Source organism: Micromys minutus (assembly GCF_963924665.1).
Source record: "Micromys minutus genome assembly, chromosome: 24".
NCBI classification, from domain to species: Eukaryota; Metazoa; Chordata; class Mammalia; order Rodentia; family Muridae; genus Micromys; species Micromys minutus.
The window spans coordinates 44430719-44450766 of NC_137959.1; the positions used below are offsets into that span (position 1 = coordinate 44430719).

At 51.3% G+C, this 20048-nt stretch overlaps 1 protein-coding gene across 1 annotated transcript; it reads right to left on the minus strand.

Annotated features, from left to right (window-relative positions):
* Positions 1–531: 531 nt before the first annotated feature.
* Positions 532–10924, minus strand: MVD (mevalonate diphosphate decarboxylase). The gene is made up of 10 exons (XM_080937440.1): positions 10792–10924; positions 6708–6778; positions 6145–6259; positions 5468–5614; positions 4415–4614; positions 4028–4102; positions 3645–3863; positions 3162–3277; positions 1588–1696; positions 532–999 (listed from the first exon to the last, which is right to left on the minus strand). Exons 1-10 carry the CDS (start codon positions 10862–10864, stop codon positions 919–921), a joined length of 1206 nt encoding a protein of 401 aa, XP_080793566.1. The 5' UTR covers positions 10865–10924; the 3' UTR covers positions 532–918.
* Positions 10925–20048: the final 9124 nt, after the last annotated feature.

The following is a 20048-nucleotide window of genomic DNA, read 5'->3' on the forward strand; positions in this document are numbered from 1 at the left end:
AAGTAAGTCGTTTCACGCACTTGCTCCTATGGTTATCAGGTAAAGTCAGCTCTCTAAAAGGGGATGAGGTTACTTCCGACCCACTGTGAGCTGGGGCAGGTGTGTCCTGGGTCACATGACTAAGGGATGGGGGTGGAGGACCATGGTGTGCAAGTCTGGGAAAACCCTGAAAGCAGGGGACAGAAGACTGTAGCTCTGTTTTCTCTTTCCTCTGGCCTAGACCAGCACCAGCAGCTGTGGCAGGTACTTGGGGTATGGCTTAGGGTGACAAGGAGGCTGGGTGGCTTCTAGGCAGTGGGAAGTGTTCCTGGAGGGCCCCACCTCTCCACTACGTAGGGAAACAAGACTGAACTCAATGGCAGGTAGAGCCCAACAGATCAGTAACTGTAGATCAGGGGCCCTAGAAAGCTGGTTTAGGAAGAAGAGTGCACAGCCCAGTCAGGCAGGCAGCAGTGGCACACTTTATTCCCGAGGTCATCAGGTCCACTGCCAGCACCTTCATGATGCATCTACACCCACAATGGACCCTACCTGTGGGCTCCACAGCCCCTACCCTCACCAGAAACTGTGTGGCCTGAGTCTCAACAGAAGACTGCTGTCTGGGCCACCAACCTTCAAGCTTGGATGGCGACTGAGGCCCTCAGAGCATCTTCAGTGGGAGAGACGCCGACTCCCCTTCCCCAGTGAGCTGTCTGGAGCACGGGAGTTCAGAGTGGGTCAGCTAGCCCTTCAGAAACCAGCGGGGAACGGGAGGCACTTGAAAGGGGTCCCTGGGGCTGCCCCGGCAGCTGCTCATCACACTTGACATCCCCCAGGATTATCATTAAGCAAGCCTTCAGGCATGGCCGACCAGCACACCAGCTCCCGAGCTCCAGTGAGCAACCCCTTTCTCCAAATAGCACGAGGAAGTGGACGTGGTCAAAGGTCCCGTTGCGGCAGGCCGTCCGGGCCAAGAAGATGGTCATGAGAGTCGTCTAGGACTTGAGGTCCTGGTCCGACCTGGGGGAGAAAAATCAGTGTTCAGTCATGGGTCGCAGCAGTAGCCAGAGACTACGGTAGGATTAGACTGGGGGTGAGACGGGTCCCTTCGTGGTGAAGCCCACACCAGCTTGTGCAAGCTGAGCCACTTGAGCTGCTCCGTGCTCCTTACCCTGGCTGGGCTAGATCCTGGGGAATCTTAGGGACCCTCATCACATGCCTGGTGTAGAAAGAAGGGACTCAGAGTGAGCCCCTTTGAGCAGGACCAGACCAGGGATGCTGGCCTGCTTGAGCCGAGTACTGGGTACCCCAACATCTACCTAGGCTAGCAAGTGACTCCTTTTCATCTTCTCTCGGTCCCAAGTACCTAACCCTCCCACCCCAGCACACCCTGCTCTCCTCTACGTGCGAGTCGTCCCTAAAAGGCCACTGGGGGGGGGGGTGAGTAAACAGGACAGTGTCAGAAGACTCTGAGCCTATGAACAGCATGTGTCTACTTCTATGCCATGGCTGATGGTAGGCTTCTGCCTCCTCTCTGAACACAGTGGGGTGAAGGAGCCTAGGCCCTCCAGCAGGTAAGGAGGGGCCTGCTGTGTATATTGGTCTCACCTGAGTGGCAATGATGTACTGGACCCCACCAGGGCTGGGCTCCGTAGGCAGCACAGCTTTCAGCTCATCGGAGAGAAGGACAGGTGCCACCTGCAGCCCCTTTAGAAACCTAGGCAAAGAAGGCAGAGGTGTGTTCGTGATGTTGTGTGTGGAAGGCCCAGATGGGCGGCAGCTTTTCAGACACAGGTGGGCTGCGGATGGCGAGGGTGAGGAGGGCAGGGGTCTAGTAGGAGGGAGGTTTCTTTTAGGGATGATGAGAACACCACGTTAAACTGCCAAGTGACACACACATTCAGACCAGTCCCAGAAGACAGACCTATGCCAGGAAGAGACAAGAAACCACACTTGTTTGATACAGAAGAAACTGGGGCTCTGCTTAAATCTGACGCTTTAAAGTATCAGACACTGAACACGCTCATCAGAATGCCTCATGCATTTCCTAATAAAATTCACTTCTGGCTGGAGAGGTGGCTCAGTGATTGAGAACGCTGGAGGCTCTTGTAGGGGACCCGGGTTAGGTTCCCAGCACCTACATGGCTGCTCACAGCCATGTGTAACTCCAGCTCCAGTGCATCTGACACTCTCTTCTGACCTTCAAGGATACTGTACACACAGGGAGCACTAACATTCACACAGGCAAAATACTTAACACATTTCAAAAAAAAAAAAAAAAAGTCTTAAAATGTTTCAAATAAATAAATAAAGCTCAAGTCAGCTTCTGCTGAATAATGTTCCCTGAGCTTCCAGGGATATTCTTCTTCTTCTTTAAAAAAAAAAAAAAATGGGGCTGGAGAGATGGCTCAGTGGTTAGAGCACTGACTGCTCTTCCAGAGGTCCTGAGTTCAATTCCCAGCAACCACATGGTGGCTCACAACCATTGTAATGAGATCTGATGCCCTCTTCTGGTGTGTTTAAAGACAGCTACAGTGTACTCATAAAATAAATTTTTTTTTAAAAAGTGTTTTTGGGTTTTTTCCCCATCTTTTATCCTAGCACTCAAGAGGCAGAGGCAGATGAATCTCTAAGTCTGAGTCCAGCCTGGTCTACAGAGCAAGTTCCAGGACAGCCAGGGCTACACAGAGAAACTGTCTTGGAAAAACAAAACAAAACAAAACAAAACAAGGGGGAAGGGTGAGGAGGGGAAACCAGGAAGGGGGATAACGTTTGAAATGTAAATAAAATAACCAATAAAAACAATACCCCTCAAAAAAGGATTTTAGTGAAAAAATATTCTTTAAAATTTAAAAGCAAAAGAAAAAAATTAGAAAAATAAAAATGGTTTTAAAATTTGCCTTTTTGAGATGGGGCCTCACACTGTAGTCCAGGCTAGCTTGGAATTGAGCTCCTGAGCAGGTGTGAGCCACCTCACCCAGCTGAAATGTCATTTCTTAGAAGGGGGTATATGGTATTTGTGTGGCTACCAGGAGCCGTGTTCACACGGCTGCCACATGCTGTGGCTGTGTCCCTGCAGGATGATCTGTGCGCCTAAGAGCTCCAGGCTTAGCGCTATGGCCACCATTCGTTCCTAGAATGTTCTGTGCATCTCAAGGCAGGGGGGAGGGGTGCGCACTCACTTGTCTCCGTTTGCCGCAGGGGGAAAGCTATGTCTTACGGCCGCCACAAACTCAGCCACGGTGTCCTCCAGAGTGAAGATCACGGCGTTGGGACCCGCATCAAATGTATATGCCACCTGGAACCAAAGTGTGCCTCCAGCTCAGCTGTTCGTTCAGCACCCTTGGCTCTGACCCTCTACCTGATGGAGAACTCGGGTCTCCCAGAGCAGCAGTATAGTCAAACCAAGGAGTGCTATTAACCAAACACCCTGCTGTGAGTCACCTTTGCCTGGGGCTCAGGGACAGGATGCCAGGCTGTAAATTAGGCAAGACACAAAAACACAGAACAAACCAGAACTGTCGGGCAGAGCTTTTCTGTGTCACGTCAGTATGGTCTCATGGCCCATCCTGGAGGCCGTCCGCACCGTCTTCCGTAATCTTTGTCTCCCCGTGTGTGCCACAGCCCCCCCCATCATTTGCCCACGTCCCCCGACGCCCTGTCACCTTCGTCTGCCCGTGGTGTGTGTTGAATTGGTGGACTAGCTGGATGATGCGCCTGGAGGTGTCGTTGAGGTAGGAGATGGGCGGGAAGGTGTCGAGACAGGTGGCATGAAACTGGTTGCTATCCTTCATGGTCAGCTGGGCGAAGGCCTGGAAGTCCTGCTCTTGGATGCAGCGGGTCATCTCCTTCATGCGCTCAGGCACAATGGATTCAGCCCGGAACTACGAGGTGAGGTGAGCGAAGGGGTGTTTGGGTGAGCACGCTCTCTGCTGGTAGGTCTGGTCCCCGGACCTCGGGAGCCATCCACCCACCAGGGGAGCTACTCTTCCCACTGCAGACTCACGGTGGGCACGGGTCTCGTCCCTACCTTCCCCAGCAAGCCTACCTTGAGCAGCGTACTGGTCTCCACGCTGGTCTGCATGCCCACTGTACTGCCTGTCTGCTTCTTCTCGGCACTCACCTGAATGGGAGGTAGCACTGAGCCAGGGCCACAGGGAAGGATCCCAGAGCCCCACCCTCTGCCATCCCAACCCTGAAGTCCTCAAGGGGAGGGTTGATGTGGGTATGTGTCTGGTCACATCACAGGAGGGGAGCGCATCCCTGCCACACCGTGTGGGAATCACTCCTGACCTTATCACCAACAGCCTTGGTCTGTTCTCTAGCCCCCGCTGGCCTTGGATCCTGGTCAGGTCTGTTGTAGCTGCAGACCTTCCATTCCTAGCCCCAGCCCTTGCTAAGCAGACATTCCCCCACCAGCTGCCCAACTACTCACCACAAGGATAAGGACTCGGAGCTGGGGCCAGTGCCACTCTGGGGCTATCTGCCGGGCAATGCTATCCTTCCCATCGGCCTGTTCCCCCATCTGCCACTCCACGAAGCCCCCGTAGAGGCTGCGGCATGCACTGCCCGAGCCCCGTCGAGCCACTTCAGAGAGGTCTCCCTCAACCCCGTAGACCCGGGCCAAGGTATAGGCTGAAGGTACAGCAAAGACAGAGGCAGGGTAAGGGTTAATGTGTTATACAGTCCAGCCCTGCTAGCAGCTCACTCCCCACTGTGCGGGAAATGAGATTCTCAGAAGGCAGAGCCAGAGGCCCTGGCATCTCCCGGCTCCACCTTGTTTCACTCAGTATTGGGTTTGGAAATGTAGTCAGTCTTGTAAACCGCCTCGGGAGGAGCTGCACCCAAGTGGAGTGCTGAGGGAAGAGGAGGCATTGAGAAGGCCACCAGGGAAAGCCTGGTGCTCAGGGACGCAGCAGGGCGGGCGGTGAGGTGAGCTTGCTGCTCATCAGCATGGGGCCCTCTGTGAGCCCAGTGCTCTTGAAAAGGTGACTCAGGGCTCACCCAAACCTCCAGTTCAGGACCACACAGGAGTCAGCAGAACCAGGTAGTTATCACCCCTGGAGCTAAGGGGTGAGGACTAAGCTCAGCACCCTGAGGGCTGCCTGGACCAGGGATGGGGACGCCACACAATGACCCAAGGCAAGAAAGCAGTGATTACACTGATGGAGAGGGAGGTTCCGGGCCATAGGGTCAGACAGGGAAGGCAGCGAAGCTGGGCCATAGCCTTGAAATTTTCTGGAAGAGCTATGAACACCCCACCCCCTCCCCCCATGACTCAAGTTATTTTCTCACTTCAGGTGGCTTCTGTCACTTGTGAGCTGAAGGGCCCTCACACAAATGCACAGAGGGTCTGGAAAAGGCCAAACTCGGAGCCTGTGTACAGGGGGCTGCAACAATGGGAGCCCTGGATGCTGACAGGCCAGAGAACCCACTCCTACCACAGAGCAGAACCCAGGTCCCCCTGTGTCTGTCTGTGGGCACCCACCTAGGCAGGCGTAGCCCGCTGCTGAGGATGCCAGGCCTGCAGCCGTGGGGAAGTTGTTCACTGACGCCACGTGCACCTTATAGCCAAGGCTGAGGGGCAGAGCATCTCCGTCCCCTGTGCTCCTCCGCTTCCGAGCCAGGCGGCGGACTGCAGGGCAGATGGCACAGTGAGTGGCCTTGCCAGCTGGCAGACCTACTGAACCTATTCCTGATGCCTTGTTTAACTGGGGCTGGGAGAAGGGAGTGGGGAGAGGCTGGGAGGAGAGAGAAGAGAGGCTGGGAGGAGAGAGGCTGGGAGGGGAGAGGCTGGAGAAGGGAGGAGACTCTAGGAGAAGGGAGAGGCTGGGAGAGGGGAGAGGCTGGGAGGGGAGAGGTTGGGAGAGTGGAGAGGTTGGGAGAGGGGAGAGGGGAGAGGCTGGGAGGGGAGAGGCTGGGAAAAGGAAGAGAAGAGAGTCTGGGAGGGGAGAGGTTGGTAGAGGGGAGAGGATGGAATGGGGGAGGCTGGAAAGGGGAGACTGTGAGAAAAGGGAGAGGGGAGACTCTGGGGGAGGGAAGAATATGGCTGAAATCTTTGACACAGTAAGTCTCACATGGACTTCTTCCTAGGGTGCTCCAACCCCAGGCCTTCTCTCTCTGCTACTGTTGGCCACTCAGCGCCCCACAGTCACCCCAACTCACTCTCTCTCAGGCAGGCCTGGAGCCGTGGCTGCCCCACGTCCTCCTCGCGACCGTTCAGCCAGATGCGGTCCTCTGTGAAGTCCTTGCTGATGGCAGCGGTTGTGGTGGTTTTTAGCTGGCAAGGAAAACAGGTCAGTGCCGAGGATGAGTGCCCATCAAGCATCTCTTTCTGCCAAGGAGCTCTTTCCTACCTAGGGCCAGTACGGCTGTCTACCTGGGCAGGGACAAGCATGTGGTAAGTCAGAAGAACCACTGGGGTCAGCCCCAACTAGGCAGCAGGAAACCAGCAGGCCCCTCGGGATGGCCACACTGGCCTGGCCTGCACTGTGTCGGGATGAGAACTTTCTCACCCACAGCAGAACCACAGGCACCTGATCCCCCTTGAGTAAAGGAACCAGATGTAAAGCCAGCCCCGCGGCTTTGGTTCTTTGTGTGTTGATGAAGAGATGAGGAAAACACGTGTTGGACAGTCAGCGGGAATTAGGACACAGGTCTGGCTGTGGTCCCAGGAGAAGCCACCCCATTCCAGCCATCTAAGCAGGGTCTATGCAGTGCCCAGTCACCTGGTCCTGGTGCAGTGTGACGCTCAGAGAGGAGTTGATGGGCAGGATCAATGCTTCATCGCGCTTTCCCCCTAAAACAACAACCGGAAGCCAGTGAGTTCCCAGCACCACACTGGTACTCCCCACAGTGCCCCACCCTACACCACCTCAGGAAGGCCTTCTAGATTGGCTGCAGACTCAGAGCTCAGGTCCCCAGAACAAAGTGGGTGGGCAAGCAGCCCACCTCTGCCTCACCCTTCCTCCATCTTTCTTCCCCAGATATAGTCCTGGGTGTTTGCTAGGAACCACGGTGCCTATGGCCTATGTGGCTAGTGGTCCACTCCTCCAACTGCTTGTCCACCCAGAGGAGCCCTGCTTCTGACCAGATTGCAGACAGTACCAATCAGAAGGGCCCCTCTCTGCCCAGTACTCCAACCCCCCCCCCCCGTGACACTAAGCATGGTCAAATGTCCAGAAAGCATGATAAGAAAAGACTAACACTGGGCAAGTGTTTCACCCTTTGTCACCTACAGACATCTGCACACAGGTAGCTCTCCTGGAGTCACAGGGCTTCTCTGAGGATGCTCTATCCCCTGAGGCCAAAGCCCAGCTGTCCCATACAAGCCACAGAAGGCCCTTGAATAAGGAAGGAAGACCCTGGGCCCTCTGTTGCAGGCATAGCTAGGGCGCAGGGCTCTGGGTACCATTATCTCTGGGTTCCTCCTGACCACCGGTCCCAGGTCAGCAACACTTGCATTAAGAAAACCCAGGCAGCTGAGTGAGACAAATTTTTTGGCCTGTTTCAGCCCAGCCTTCATCCCAAGGTCCTGGTAGCTTGGGAGCTCCATCCCTTCCTCCCTGAAGGGCAGCAGGCTGCCCTGGCTCAGCTAGGAGCCTGGACTTCATCCACAGGGCTGACGGATGCTTCTCCCAGCCTGGCTGGCAGTTTCCAGAAGAGGCCTGATGGCTCCTGCAGAGTCCCAGTGGCAGGAACAAGTGTCAAACAATGTGGGTGGATCCCCTACATCTGCCTTAAAAGAGGGGGTGCCCCTCTCCTGCCAGCTAAAGTTTTTAATAGGACTTGACCGCAACAGAAAATCATGAGATCTCACCCCAAATCGTGTCACACAAAAAAGATCTCACACTGAGACAAAAACAAAGGCACTAACGTTGAAATGTCAGAGATGCCACAGCTGCAGGCAGTGGCTTCAAAGCAGCCACTATGAAAGTGTTCCAGACATGGCCAGAAGCAAAGAAGAAGAAAGCTTCTGCGGAAGAGACCAAGAAAGAAATGGAAACCTGAGAGCTGAGCAGGGAATTGGAAGGAGAGCTGAAGGGGGCGAATTTAAAACAAGACAGACGGAGTGAAAACCCAGCGGCCCAACCTTGGTATCCAAATGCCGGTCCACCACAGAGCACCCCTGTAGAACATGCTCAGAAGAATAATGTCGAGACTTTGAAGAAAATATTTGAGCCAGGTTTGGTGGCACACCCCTTTAATCCCAGCACTTGGGAGGCAGACGCAAGTGGATCTATGTGAGTTCGAGGCCAGCCTGGTCTACAAAGTCAGTTCCAGGACAGCTAGGGCTATGTAGAGAAACCCTGTCTCAAAAAACAAACAAAAACAAACCAAAAAAAAAAAAAAAAAATCCCCCCAAAACAAACAAACAAAAAACAAAACCAGAAAAGAAAAAGCCAAAAAAAAAAAAAAAAAAAGATTATTCTTTGAAACTTTCATATATGTACACAACACGACTTAGCTATTTCCACCCCTCTCCCATTAGTTCCCTCCAACTCCTTCTCAAGGGCCCGTGTTTGTGTTTGGTTTTGAGGCTCTGTGTATTGGACCTAGGGCCTCTCATACATGCTAAGCACTGTACCACTGAACTACACTCCCACCCACATGATATCAATAGAAAAGAATATTTGATAAAAATCACAGCCATTCCTGGTTTGGGAAAGAATTATGGGGAAAAAAAGAAAAGATGAGGAACCTGTTTTGTTTCTGAAATAGAATCTAGTTATACAGCCCAGGCTGGCCTAGAAACTGTGAAGATACTTTCACAGACAGAGGCAAGAATGTCCGCTCTCAGCAGCCCCAACAACTTACCTGCCACAGTGTGGAGTTCTCCCAGCTGTGATCAGGAAAGAGAGGAAACTCGAGGGACACAAACCCAGAGGAAGACACTAAAGCCACTCCTAGGTGCAGAAGGTTTGTTTGTCTACATAGAAGGTTTCAAAGTGTCTACCAGAGTCCTTAGAATGAAGATTGTATTTGGCAATATTGCAGAGCACAGGAGATCACAAGAGCACTACACAACTTCAATCCCAGCACTAGGGAGGCAGAGGCAGGTGGATCTCTGAGTTTGAGGCCAGCCAGGGATGCAGAAATGAAATAAACACAAATCTACTGTCACTAGGCATAGTGGTGGTGCAGACCAGCACTTGAGAGGTAGAGACATGAGGATGAAAGACTTCTAAACTTGGGCTGGAGAGGTGGTTAAGAGCACTGACTGCTCGTCTAGAGGTCCTGAGTTCAAATCTCCAGCAATCTCATGGTGGCTCACAACTCCCTCTTCTGGTGTGTTTGAATATACAGTGTACTCATATACATAAAATACGTCTTTAAAAAAAAAAGACTTATAAACTCAACAGAGAAAAAAGGCAATCCATGTAATTAGAACATAGACAATAGACCTGGATACAGTGGGCTCAAGGAAAGGACCGTCCACACCATTGGCCATCGGGAAAGTGTTGGTTAAAACCACACTGAAATGTCGGTGTACCTGCCATAAGTGAAAAAACAGGGACTCCAGTGAACTGGGATGAAGGCGTTAGAAGTGGAAATTAAGGAGGCTGGAGAGATGGCTCAGTGGTGAAGAGCACTGACTGCTCTTCCAGAGGTCCAGAGTTCAATTCCCAGCACCCACATGGTGGCTCACAACCATCTGTTATGGCATCTGATGCCCCCTTCTGGTGTGTCTGAAGACAGCTACAGTGTACTCACATACATAAAATAAGTAAAACTTAAAAAAAAAAAAAAAAAAAGTAAATCAAGATGGATGGGATACAACCCCAGGGAACCCAAAGATCGGTAACAGAATAATGAACTTGCTCTCCCAGAAGTGCTCCAGGGAACTCTTCTTCCTCAGAAGGATGAAAGTTTACACAAAAACCTGCCCATAAATGTGAGGAGCAACCCTCTGGGTTCCTAGAATAGGGTCTAGCAACCATAGGCAATGAAATCTTGCTCCTTCCACCTGGATACTCTTCCAGAAAAGTGTGCCGACTGAAACGAGTCAAACTCAAGAATCTACAGGCTGTGTGGATCCACTTCCAAGACCAAGTTCTAAATGATCACGGTGGAAGAGCAGGGTGAGAAGCCCTGGTCCCTGCGATGCCTCCCCAGTTTACAGGTGTCACTAGGGAAGGAGGAGCAAGAGGCTGCTTCTCACAAGCGCAGGTGCAGCGCCCACTGTGTCAACAGCAAAGCTTCGGAATGACAGTGGATTTGAGGGGGGCATAGCAGGTGAGGCTGAGGCTGGCTCACCGGGAGCCCCGCCTCTCCCTAGCATCGAAGAGCCTTAATTTCACCATCGCAGACCTGTAGTGGTGTACCCGTCTCCAGGCCAGAGCTCAACAAATCTAGCAGTGATAACCCTTGTCTCCAGACCAGCGCACCACTGATCCCTGCATGGTAACGCCCCCTTAATCCCTGAGCTACCACACATCCCCCCAGCCTTCTCCAGCCAAGCTACTCCAGATCCGGGTCATGGGCCTTTCCCTCCAGCCCTAGGACCCTTAATCCCGGCAGCAGTGACCCTCATCTTCAGCCCTATGCCCGTCGATCCCGGCAGCTGTGGCCCCGGTCTCCAGCTCCCATCCCTGATCCTGGCGGCAGTAACCCTCGTTTCCAGCACTGCGCCCATCGATCCCGACGGCGGTAATCTTCCCCCCATCCCAGCCTAGAGGACCCCTTTCCCCAGCCCAGCTACTCTAGAACCCAACTCTCCGCTTAGGGGTCACCCGATTCCAGTCCCGGTGACTACGGCCTCCAGCTCTACGCCCGATCCCGGCCGAGGTGACCTCGGTCTCCAGCACTCACAGTATTTGATGACCGCGATGTTGACTGGCGCGGTGCAGGTAACCATTAGGTCCTGAGGCTTTTCCGAGGCCATCACTGCGAGGATACAGAGCTACAGAACCCAGCACCGGCTCTCCCGTGTTCACAGTCTCACGCGCTGCCGTATGATTGGCCCGCGGGCCGGGTTCATCCCGTGCTGTCCAATAGCCGACGGGCCAAGCCCATGATCCACTTTTTAGCCTATGGACAGAATCGAATGATGTGCGGCTGACGCTGAGCCCGCCCCCGGAGCCTCTAAGCTCGTGGCTACAAGCGAGGGGCGGGGTCTGTACAGCTAGTGGAATCTACGCATGCGCCTTACGTGCAGGTGTTATCTGCGCAGGCGTGGGAGGCTTCCTCACACAGGCGCCTATTTCTCGCACTCGGGCTATCTTGAGTGACCTTCGGGACAGCGGGGCCATCTGCTGCTGAAACAGCGGAGCTGAAGAAGGATGCGCTTTCAGTCTCTCCGCTACAGTGAATCCGGAGGGATCCTCGAACCCACAGCCCAAGGTCGTACCCGAGCCCTATATCCTGGAGTCTCTTGCATTCACAATCTGACTTGTCACACAATCTCCAGTCTCCTGGTCCCACAGTCTGGGGTCTCACAACGTGTCTGGGCCATCCAGCTTGCCTGAGGTGTCCAGCCACCGGCGGATGTGCAGCATCCGAGGTGGGCATTTAAAATGCCGTCCCTCCTCCCAAGCTCCACACAAGCAAGAATGTTGTCATTATTTTCATAACTGAAATGGATCGGCACATTTCTACGTCAGTTTCGCGTTACAGTTTAGTGACATTTAGTATATTAGTACAGCCATCACCTCTGCTTCCAGAACTAGCCATCCACTCAACAGAAACATACAAATCTCCTAGTTCCTCTATCTCTAAAATTCGCGGCTCTTGAATGGCCTAGAGTTCCAAAGATGTACAAGTACATGATACCCAGGCCACCAGGTCTGTTCCTAGGAGTGTGGATGGAACCAATTTTTTAACAACCTTCTGGCTGACATTTTATACACAATGAATGGGAGTTGCTTTTTCTTCCACACTGCCTTTTCTATTTGAATGTCTTAAATGATTTCCAGCTCCACACCAAAACAACTTCCTTGTTTGTCTAGACCGTCTATAATTTATTCAAGCCGTCCCCCTTTGAAGCTATGCACCGTACTTTCCTTGCATTTTATATAGGAATGCTTCCATAGACAGATTCCTAGAAGTGGACGAACCAGCCAAACAGCTATGTGCCTGGGGCAATGTTGATAGCTGTTGGCAGGTTGCCATCTTGGAAGCTGGATCGATTGCTCAGCTCTCTCCTAGGGCGTGAGTGTGTGAATAAGCCTTCTGCTCCACAGTACACAGACTGTCAATTAGGCTGACGTCTGACCAATGGGATCTCACTGTTGTTTCCTTGTGGCCTGTTAGCTCTTATTTTCAATTTCTTTTTTTTTAAAAAGATTTATTTATTTTATATATGTAAGTACACTGTAGCTGTCTTCAGACACACCAGAAGAGGACATCAGATCTCATTACAGATGGTTGTGAGCCATGGTGTGGTTGCTGGGATTTGAACTCAGGACCTCAGGAAGAGCAGTCAGTGCTTTTAACCACTGAGCCATCTCTCCAGCCCTTCAATTTCTCTTGCAATAACTTTTCTGCGTCACAAAAAAAAAAAAAAAAAAAAAAAAAAAAAAAAAAAAAGGCCAGCAGGAAGGTGGTAGTGCATACCTTTAATCCCAACACTCAGGAGGCAGATTTCTGTAAATTCCAGGCCAGCCTGATCTACAGATCAGTTCCAGGGCTACACAGAGAAACCATGTCTTGAAAAATACCTAAATAAACAAATAAACCCGAAGAAGAAGAAGAAAGGGGTGGAGGTTTCTGTGAGTTCGAGGCCAGCCAGAATTACACAGTGAGATCCTGTCTCTAAGAAATAAAAACGTTAAGAATAGAATGGTTCAATCTGGAAGGAACAGTTTCACCCATGGGGAATCCTTCCTTGTAGTTGTTATCAGAGGCCAGGGTCGCCTCATGGGCTGAAGGACACCAGTACCCAGAACCCCAAGTACCTCAAAGCTAAGAGTAAGTGATAGGTCATTTCTCTATTCATCAAACATATTAAATATCTGTCACGTGTGTGAGGTTCATTGTTAGGTCAGGGATACGGATACATGAGACACAGGAAGGGAGGAGGGTCCACCAAGGTTGAGAATCATCTGCTGTACCTCGGAGCTTGGCCTGGAGAGGCCAGCAGAGGGGACCAATGCGCAGCTGTGATTCCCAAGCAGGCCCTTCTCCAGCCCAGGCCCTGGGGACAGAAAACCTCTGAAAACAACCTAGAAGGGGAGGATACTGATTGTGGACATCTGTACCCTGTCTCTTGTCCCTTTGAACTCAGGTCCCTAGGGAAGTTCTCAGAGGTCAGAGTTGTTCCAGAGTGCCTGGACAGCCTGGACAGCCAGAGAGACTGGAAGAGGGGTAGATTTCATCCAGGGGTTCTGGTTGCTTGTGAAAAGCCGCATAGTGCAGGGCTACCACGAGCAGCCAATCAAGCAGGTGGCTATAGCTGGCAGCTGTGTTTCGGAAGAGCTAAAGTAGGAAAGAACCAAGAGCTTGGGCAGAACACGGGGAGGAAGAAAAGCTGCCTTAGAGTGAGCAGAGGGGAACAAAAGAGGGAAGGAGAAACTGTCCAGGCCACCTGATGGAATTTTCTTACTCTACCATGAAAAGCAAATTTCTTCCTTAGCCCAGGCCAGGAGGGTAGTCACCAATCCCTCCTCTGATCTGTGTGGGTACCTGGGCACCAGCCCTCAGGACCTTCTCACTTCCCCTGGCTTGTTCTTCCCCTGGACTTTGGTCCTGACAAATCAGACCCCTGCACTGGGCAGCCTTTAGAGGCCCTTCTTTGTTTGGACTCAGTGACCACAGCCCAGTGTGGCCTTTAGAACAGGTATGAACCACACCTCTGGAAAGGGGCCACTGAGCAAATTCTACTTGTTTGTGTTGGGATGGAGGATGGGGGTGGTGTCACAGGAAATCTCAGCAGCCTCAGACAGGGACCAAATAAATACCTATGCACCTACATAGATACCTTGGAATGGATCACACTTTCCAGGTATCACAAAGAATTCTTTCAATCTGGGTGGGTTTTTAAAAATATTTATTTTGTGTATATGAGTACACTGTCTTCAGACACATCAGAAGAGGGCATCAGATCCCATTACAGATGGTTGTGAACCACCATGTGGTTGCTGGGAATTGAACTCAGGACCTCTGGAAGAGCAGCCAGTGTTCTTAACTGCTGAACCATAATTTGGGTGTTTTTAAAAATTATGGCCAATATGTATACCAGGTTAGGTTAGCAGAGTACTCACGTAGCACACCATCTCCAGCACAGCATAAACCAAGTGTGGCACACATCTGTAACCCCATCATTTAGGAAGTGGAGACAGAAAGGTTAAGAGTTCAGGGTCAGGATTGGAATGATGGCTCAATGGTTAAGAGCACTGACTGCTCTTCCTGAGATCCTGAGTTCAATTCCCAGCAACTACATGGTGGCTCACAACCATCTATAATGGGATCTGATGCCCTCTTCTGGTGTGTCTGAAGACAGCTACTATGTATTCCTACATGAAATAAATAAATCCTTTATTTTATTTTTTAAGTTTAAGGTCATCCTCAGCTATAGAGCAAATTGGAGACTGTCTTAGTCAGGCTTTCTATTCCTACACAAACATCATGACCAAGAAGCAAGTTGGGGAGGAAGAGGTTTATTCAGCTTACACTTCCATATCGCTGTTCATCACAAAAGGAAGTCAGGACTGGAACTCAAGTGGACAGGAAGCAGGAGCTGATGCAGAGGCCATGGAGGGATGTCACTTACTGGCTTGCTTCCCTTGGCTTGCTCAGCTGCTTTCTTATAGAACCCAGGTCTAGCAGCCCAGGGATGGCTCCACCCACAATGGGCTGGGCCCTCCCCCTTGATCACTAGTTGAGAAAATGCCTTACAGCTGGATCTCATGGAGGCATTTCCCCAACTGAGGCTCCTTTCTCTGTGATAATTTCAGCTTGTGTCAAGTTGACACAAAACCAGCCAGTACAAAGTCCAACCTGAGAAAACTGAAGGTTTGTCTTTTTTTGGGGGGGGTCCTCATGCTCAGTCCAGTAGTTGGCTCCAACTCTGTATTTGCCAGGCTCTGGTAGAACCTCTCAGGAGACAGCTGTAACAGGCTCCTGTCAGCAAGCACTTCTTGGTATCTGCAATAGTATCTGGGTTTGGTATTTGTATATGGGATGAATCCCCTGGTGGGGCAGTCTCTGGGTAGCCTTTCCTTCAGTCTCTGATAAAGGTTTGTCTTTTAAAAACAATTTACTAATCATAGAATTAGCTGCCATGGCTCTTTTACATACACAACAAGCAAGGCCAAACGCACCCACACTGTGTGTAGGCATCACCGGCTGCCTTCTCCGCAACACTTCCGTTGTAAAGGACTGTCTTCTGAGCCAACTGTCCACCATCTTCAGGAGTTAGGCTTGACTCCCTAGGGTTCATGGAACAGTACCTGGGCAGCCACTCCTTCCACACAGCTGTACACTCTTCTGTCGGAACCGAGTGTAGCTTCACATCTTGGAGAGTTGCTGGAGTATTTGTGTGGGAAAGACTAAGGGAGGAGCTCCAGCTATGCAGCCACAGTGGGGGTGGGGTGGACATTATTGTCTGTGCTGGGTGCAGACTCTCCAGTGCAGCTGCTTCGAGTTCACCCATGTTACTGCCTGTAACCCCTTCCCCATTCATTGCTCTATAAATGAGGCAAATGAACTTGTCAGTTCCCCAGAGTGAACTTTGATGGAACTGCACCTTAGTTTATCAAAGAAACCCTTGGGGGGGGGGCAGGCATTGTTTGTGTCTCCCCCAGGGAAGGAGTTTTAGTCACACAGCATTGCCATCTGTCAGGATACAGTAAAAGCAAGGGCGAGTTCGGGAAGAGTAGCGACATTGGCCCTGAGGTGGCTAATGAAACCCGCAGCCAGTGCCATGCTGGAAATGTTGACATGGTCTCCCCATCCCCATGTGGCCTGTGGCAATGTGCTGTTTGAGTATAGCACAGAGGGCAGTGAGACAGGAGGTGGAACCACCTGGGGGGGATGTCTGTAGGGAAGATCTGGTGATGGTATGGAGGGGCACGAGAGCCCGATGGGCGGGGTTGGAGAACAGCTGAGGATCCAGAACCCTGGAATGATGGGACGCCGGCAAGCCTAGTCACTGCTGTGGGTAACACAAGACCTACCTGAGGCTGTGGTGGCAGTCCAGAGGGATGGAGACTGCAGGGTAAAGGGAGGAAAGGGCAGGTGGCCGTCATCCTCTGTGTTGGCCTCCAACCTAGAGAGTGAATCGGATAAGAGGAGAGGTAGCGTTGTTAGGCTCCTATTTTCGCAGAGCTTGGCCAAAGAGTAAAGAAAACCAAAATCAGGGCTGGAGAGATGGCTCAGCAGTTAAGAGCACTGACTGCTCTTCCAGAGGTCCTGAGTTCAATCCCCAGCAACCACATGGTGGCTCATGACCATCTGCAATGGAATCCGATGCCCTCTTCTGGTGTGTCTGAAGACAGCAACAGTGTACTCATATATGAAATAAATAAATCTTTAAAAAAGAAAACTTAAGTCAGATCTGCATTAAAGAGCTCCTTTTGGAAGCCTGTAATCCATGTGGGGTGTCTGGTAGTCAAGGTGACGAGAGTAAAATAGAGACAGAAGACACCCATCATGAAGGAGAAGTCTCTAGTCCAGTTCGTAGACAGAGAACTCAGCGATGGCCTGCCGTGGAAGACCATGACGATCAGTGTTCAGCATTAGGGAAAATCAGGCAAGTCTCTCACGGTTTGACACGTGAGGCTGTGGACTGTGGGGGACGGTGGGATCTGTGTTAGGGGCTGAAGAAGCAGAGAAACCGAGCAAGTGTGACCACACATCCATCCCCAGGACACAAGCTACGTACCTGAGGTGGCACATGAGGCATGCACCCTGATGGGCTGGCTCGTGTGAGGTGGTCAGAGTTCTGAGTCAACCTGACCCGGAGCTGGAGTCATCTGAGAGGAGGGAACCTCAACTGAGAAAAAATGCCTCCACAAGCTTTGGACTGAAGGTAAGCCTATAGGGCATTGTCTTATCAATTATCAATTGATTGGGATGTATTCCATTGGGGAGGACAATTCCATTGTGAGTGGTGTCAGCCCCAGGCTGGTGGTCCTGGGTTCTATAGGAAAACAGGCTGAGCAAGCCATGGGGAACAAGCCAGCACCCCTTTATGGCCTCTGCATCAGCTCCTGCCTCCAGGCTCCTCCCTGGTTTGAGTTCCTGCGTTGGCTTCTGAAGCCAAACAAATTCTTTCCTTCCCAAGTTGCTTTTGGTCGTAGTGTTTCATCACAGCAATAGAAACACTAAGTTCCTCAGCATGGAGGTCCTCTGGATATCAGGGACTGGAGAAACAAAGATTAGAGCGACATGCTGCTTGGGGAACTAGGAATGAGGAAAGCCATGTTTCCTACCCAGGGCACTTAGCCTGAGAGGACAGTGTTCACTAGATACAATAGGGGTCAAGACCATTTGTCCAGCCAGGACCTCCTCCAGTAGCCAGGTGTGGTGGATAAACAGCAGCCCCTATAGTCACCCTACCAACCCAACCCAGAGCCTCTCAGACCCAGGGAGCCAGGAGGGGCAGCTTGGGAGAGCAGGGCTTGGGTAGGGCTACTTGGCCCTGGAACTGAGCAACTGGATCTAGCCCCACTGAGTTCATCAGGGGCGGGGAAATACAGAGAGGCTCCAGGGAAGACCTTCAGCACTCAGAGGTAGAAGATTCAGAGAGTGACCAAGGACTGTGGAGAGCTAATTAAGTTAGCATGTCATCTTCACACAACTGTGCCCAACCTTGATCTGTGGAGGAAGCCATTGCTTCTAGAGGTAGAGGACTCTCTTTCCATGCTGTGTGCTCTTGCTTCTGTTTGACTTTGGATTCTCTTTAGCTGTCAACTTCTGTGATAACCTGGCACTTGCAATGGGCTTTTGGCGAGCATGTCACTCACTGGTCACTAATCATTACAGCATGGGTGGTTCAGGCCTTTGCACTGTGGTGTGTTTTGATCATCACCTGGGAAAAGGCCTTGTCACGTAGATGACAGAATGCCCCCTTGGAGACGTGTGACTGCCCCAGGAGGAGCAAAAGGGTGACAGGGTCAGATGCAGCTGTGGCATTCTTGGGAGCTTTAGAGTTGGGTAAGGCACAGATGCTACCTACCAAGGTGACTGTGGCAAAGTCTGCAATAACCTGGGTCTGTGAATGCTGATGATTACCGGGAGTGAGGGATCTTGTGAGAGTGGAGACAGATGTTCCCTGAAGCCATAAGGTGGTTGTTTTGTTTGTTTGTTTAGAGACAGAGACTCACTCCGTAGCCAGGCTGGTCTCCTCCTCACAGATCCTCTGCCTCACAAGTAAAGGTGTATGCCACCATTCCCAACCCATAAAGTTGATAGAGAACCCCCGTGCCAGCGATGGGTATCTCCCTACAGTTGTAGGCCAAAGAGGCCCTGGAGGCCCCCAAAGGTAACAGCTATCACCACAGTGGCTGGCTCTATTTTAGAACTGAATGGTAAGACCTTAGAGATGGAGATACTTTACACCCTGGCTGCAGATTTGGAGAAACAAAGCTAGAATTCAGCTGGAAGCGTCTCCTCCCTGTGAGGTAGTCTGTGGTGCCAGAAGTTACTACTAAGGATGCCGGGGAAGATTAAGACCAAATACAAAAGTCTTACTCAGTCACTCACAGACCCTGCGGGCCTCCCAGTTCCCGGCTAGTGCAAGCCTCCGAGGTGGCTGTGAATAGAACTCTAAGGCAGGTATGGTGGAGGCAGAGACAGGTGGATGTCTGTGAGTTTCATGCCTGGCTGGTCTGCAGAGAGAATTCCAGGACAACAGGGCTACTACGTTCCAGAGGAAGAGGTTCATTTCTGTTCTGGGGACTCAGACTACAGCCTTTCACCAAGGAAGCCATAGGCTCTGTTGAAGACACAATTGGCACTGGGGTATTAAATGACGTGCCCGGAAAAGTGTTTCTCCACATTTGTGTTTAACACCACAGCCAGAGATCATCAAAGCTGGACCTGTTAACTCCTGACCCATCCCTCTTGGCAGAGCAGGTCGGGAGGGTCATGGGAACCACATTTGAGTATACAACCATCCCTCCCAACAAGTTGCTTGCTATTCGACCTAACTGCATGTGACCTGGGGTCTCTGGCGAGAGCTACAGAATCTATGTGAGTGAGGAATCCGGAAAGAACTCCATCTACAGGTCCATAGGGAATCACCCAGTGGAACAGTACCTTAGTTTGTTTTGGGGACCATAGGTGAAGTGGGGTAAAGGTTGCTTTTGCCTCCTCAGGGAAGGAACTGTAGCAAAAGCAGATAAGGATGGGGGAGGGGACTCTGAGGAGATGGTGAGGCCAGAGAGAACCTTGACCCCAGTAGGAGATGGTGTCCTCAGATGTCTTGGGCAATCCCCCAAACACAAAAAGTGTCTGAGTATTATTTGTTTTGGGGAACCAGTGGAAAGTTTCACAATCACATGATTTCGTTTAACATAGCATATAAGCCAGAGAGTATGGCAGTGGAGGAGACAGGTGTCCTAAATGAAGGGCTGTTACATGGGGGGGTGCTCTCACAGAGGACCAGGATTCCGTTTTCATCATCCATATAGTGGCTCACAATTACTTGTAACTCAGGCCAGTTGGTGGTGGCACATGTCTCTAATCCCAGCACGTGAAAGGCAGAGACGAGAGAACCTCTGTGAGTTCAAGTGTTCAAGGCCAGCCTGGTCTACAGAGCAAGTTCTAGGACAGATAAGGCTACACAGAGAAACACTGTTTTGAAAAACAAACAAAGGCTGAGATGGCTCAGTAGTTAAGAGCACCGACTGCCCCTTCAGAGGTCCTGATTCTGAGTTCAAATCCCAGCAACCACATGGTGGCTCACAACCATCTGGGATCTGATGACCTCTTCTGGTGTCTGAAGACAGTGACACTGTACTAATATATGTGGAATAAATAGATCTTTAAAAAAAGAAAAGAAAAAGTAAGACAAACTCTGCAATGTCATTTCCAAGGAATCTGATGCCCCATGGATCTGACCTCCTTGGGAAGCAGGCACACATCTGGTACACAGACATACATTCATACACATGAAAGGGAAAAAA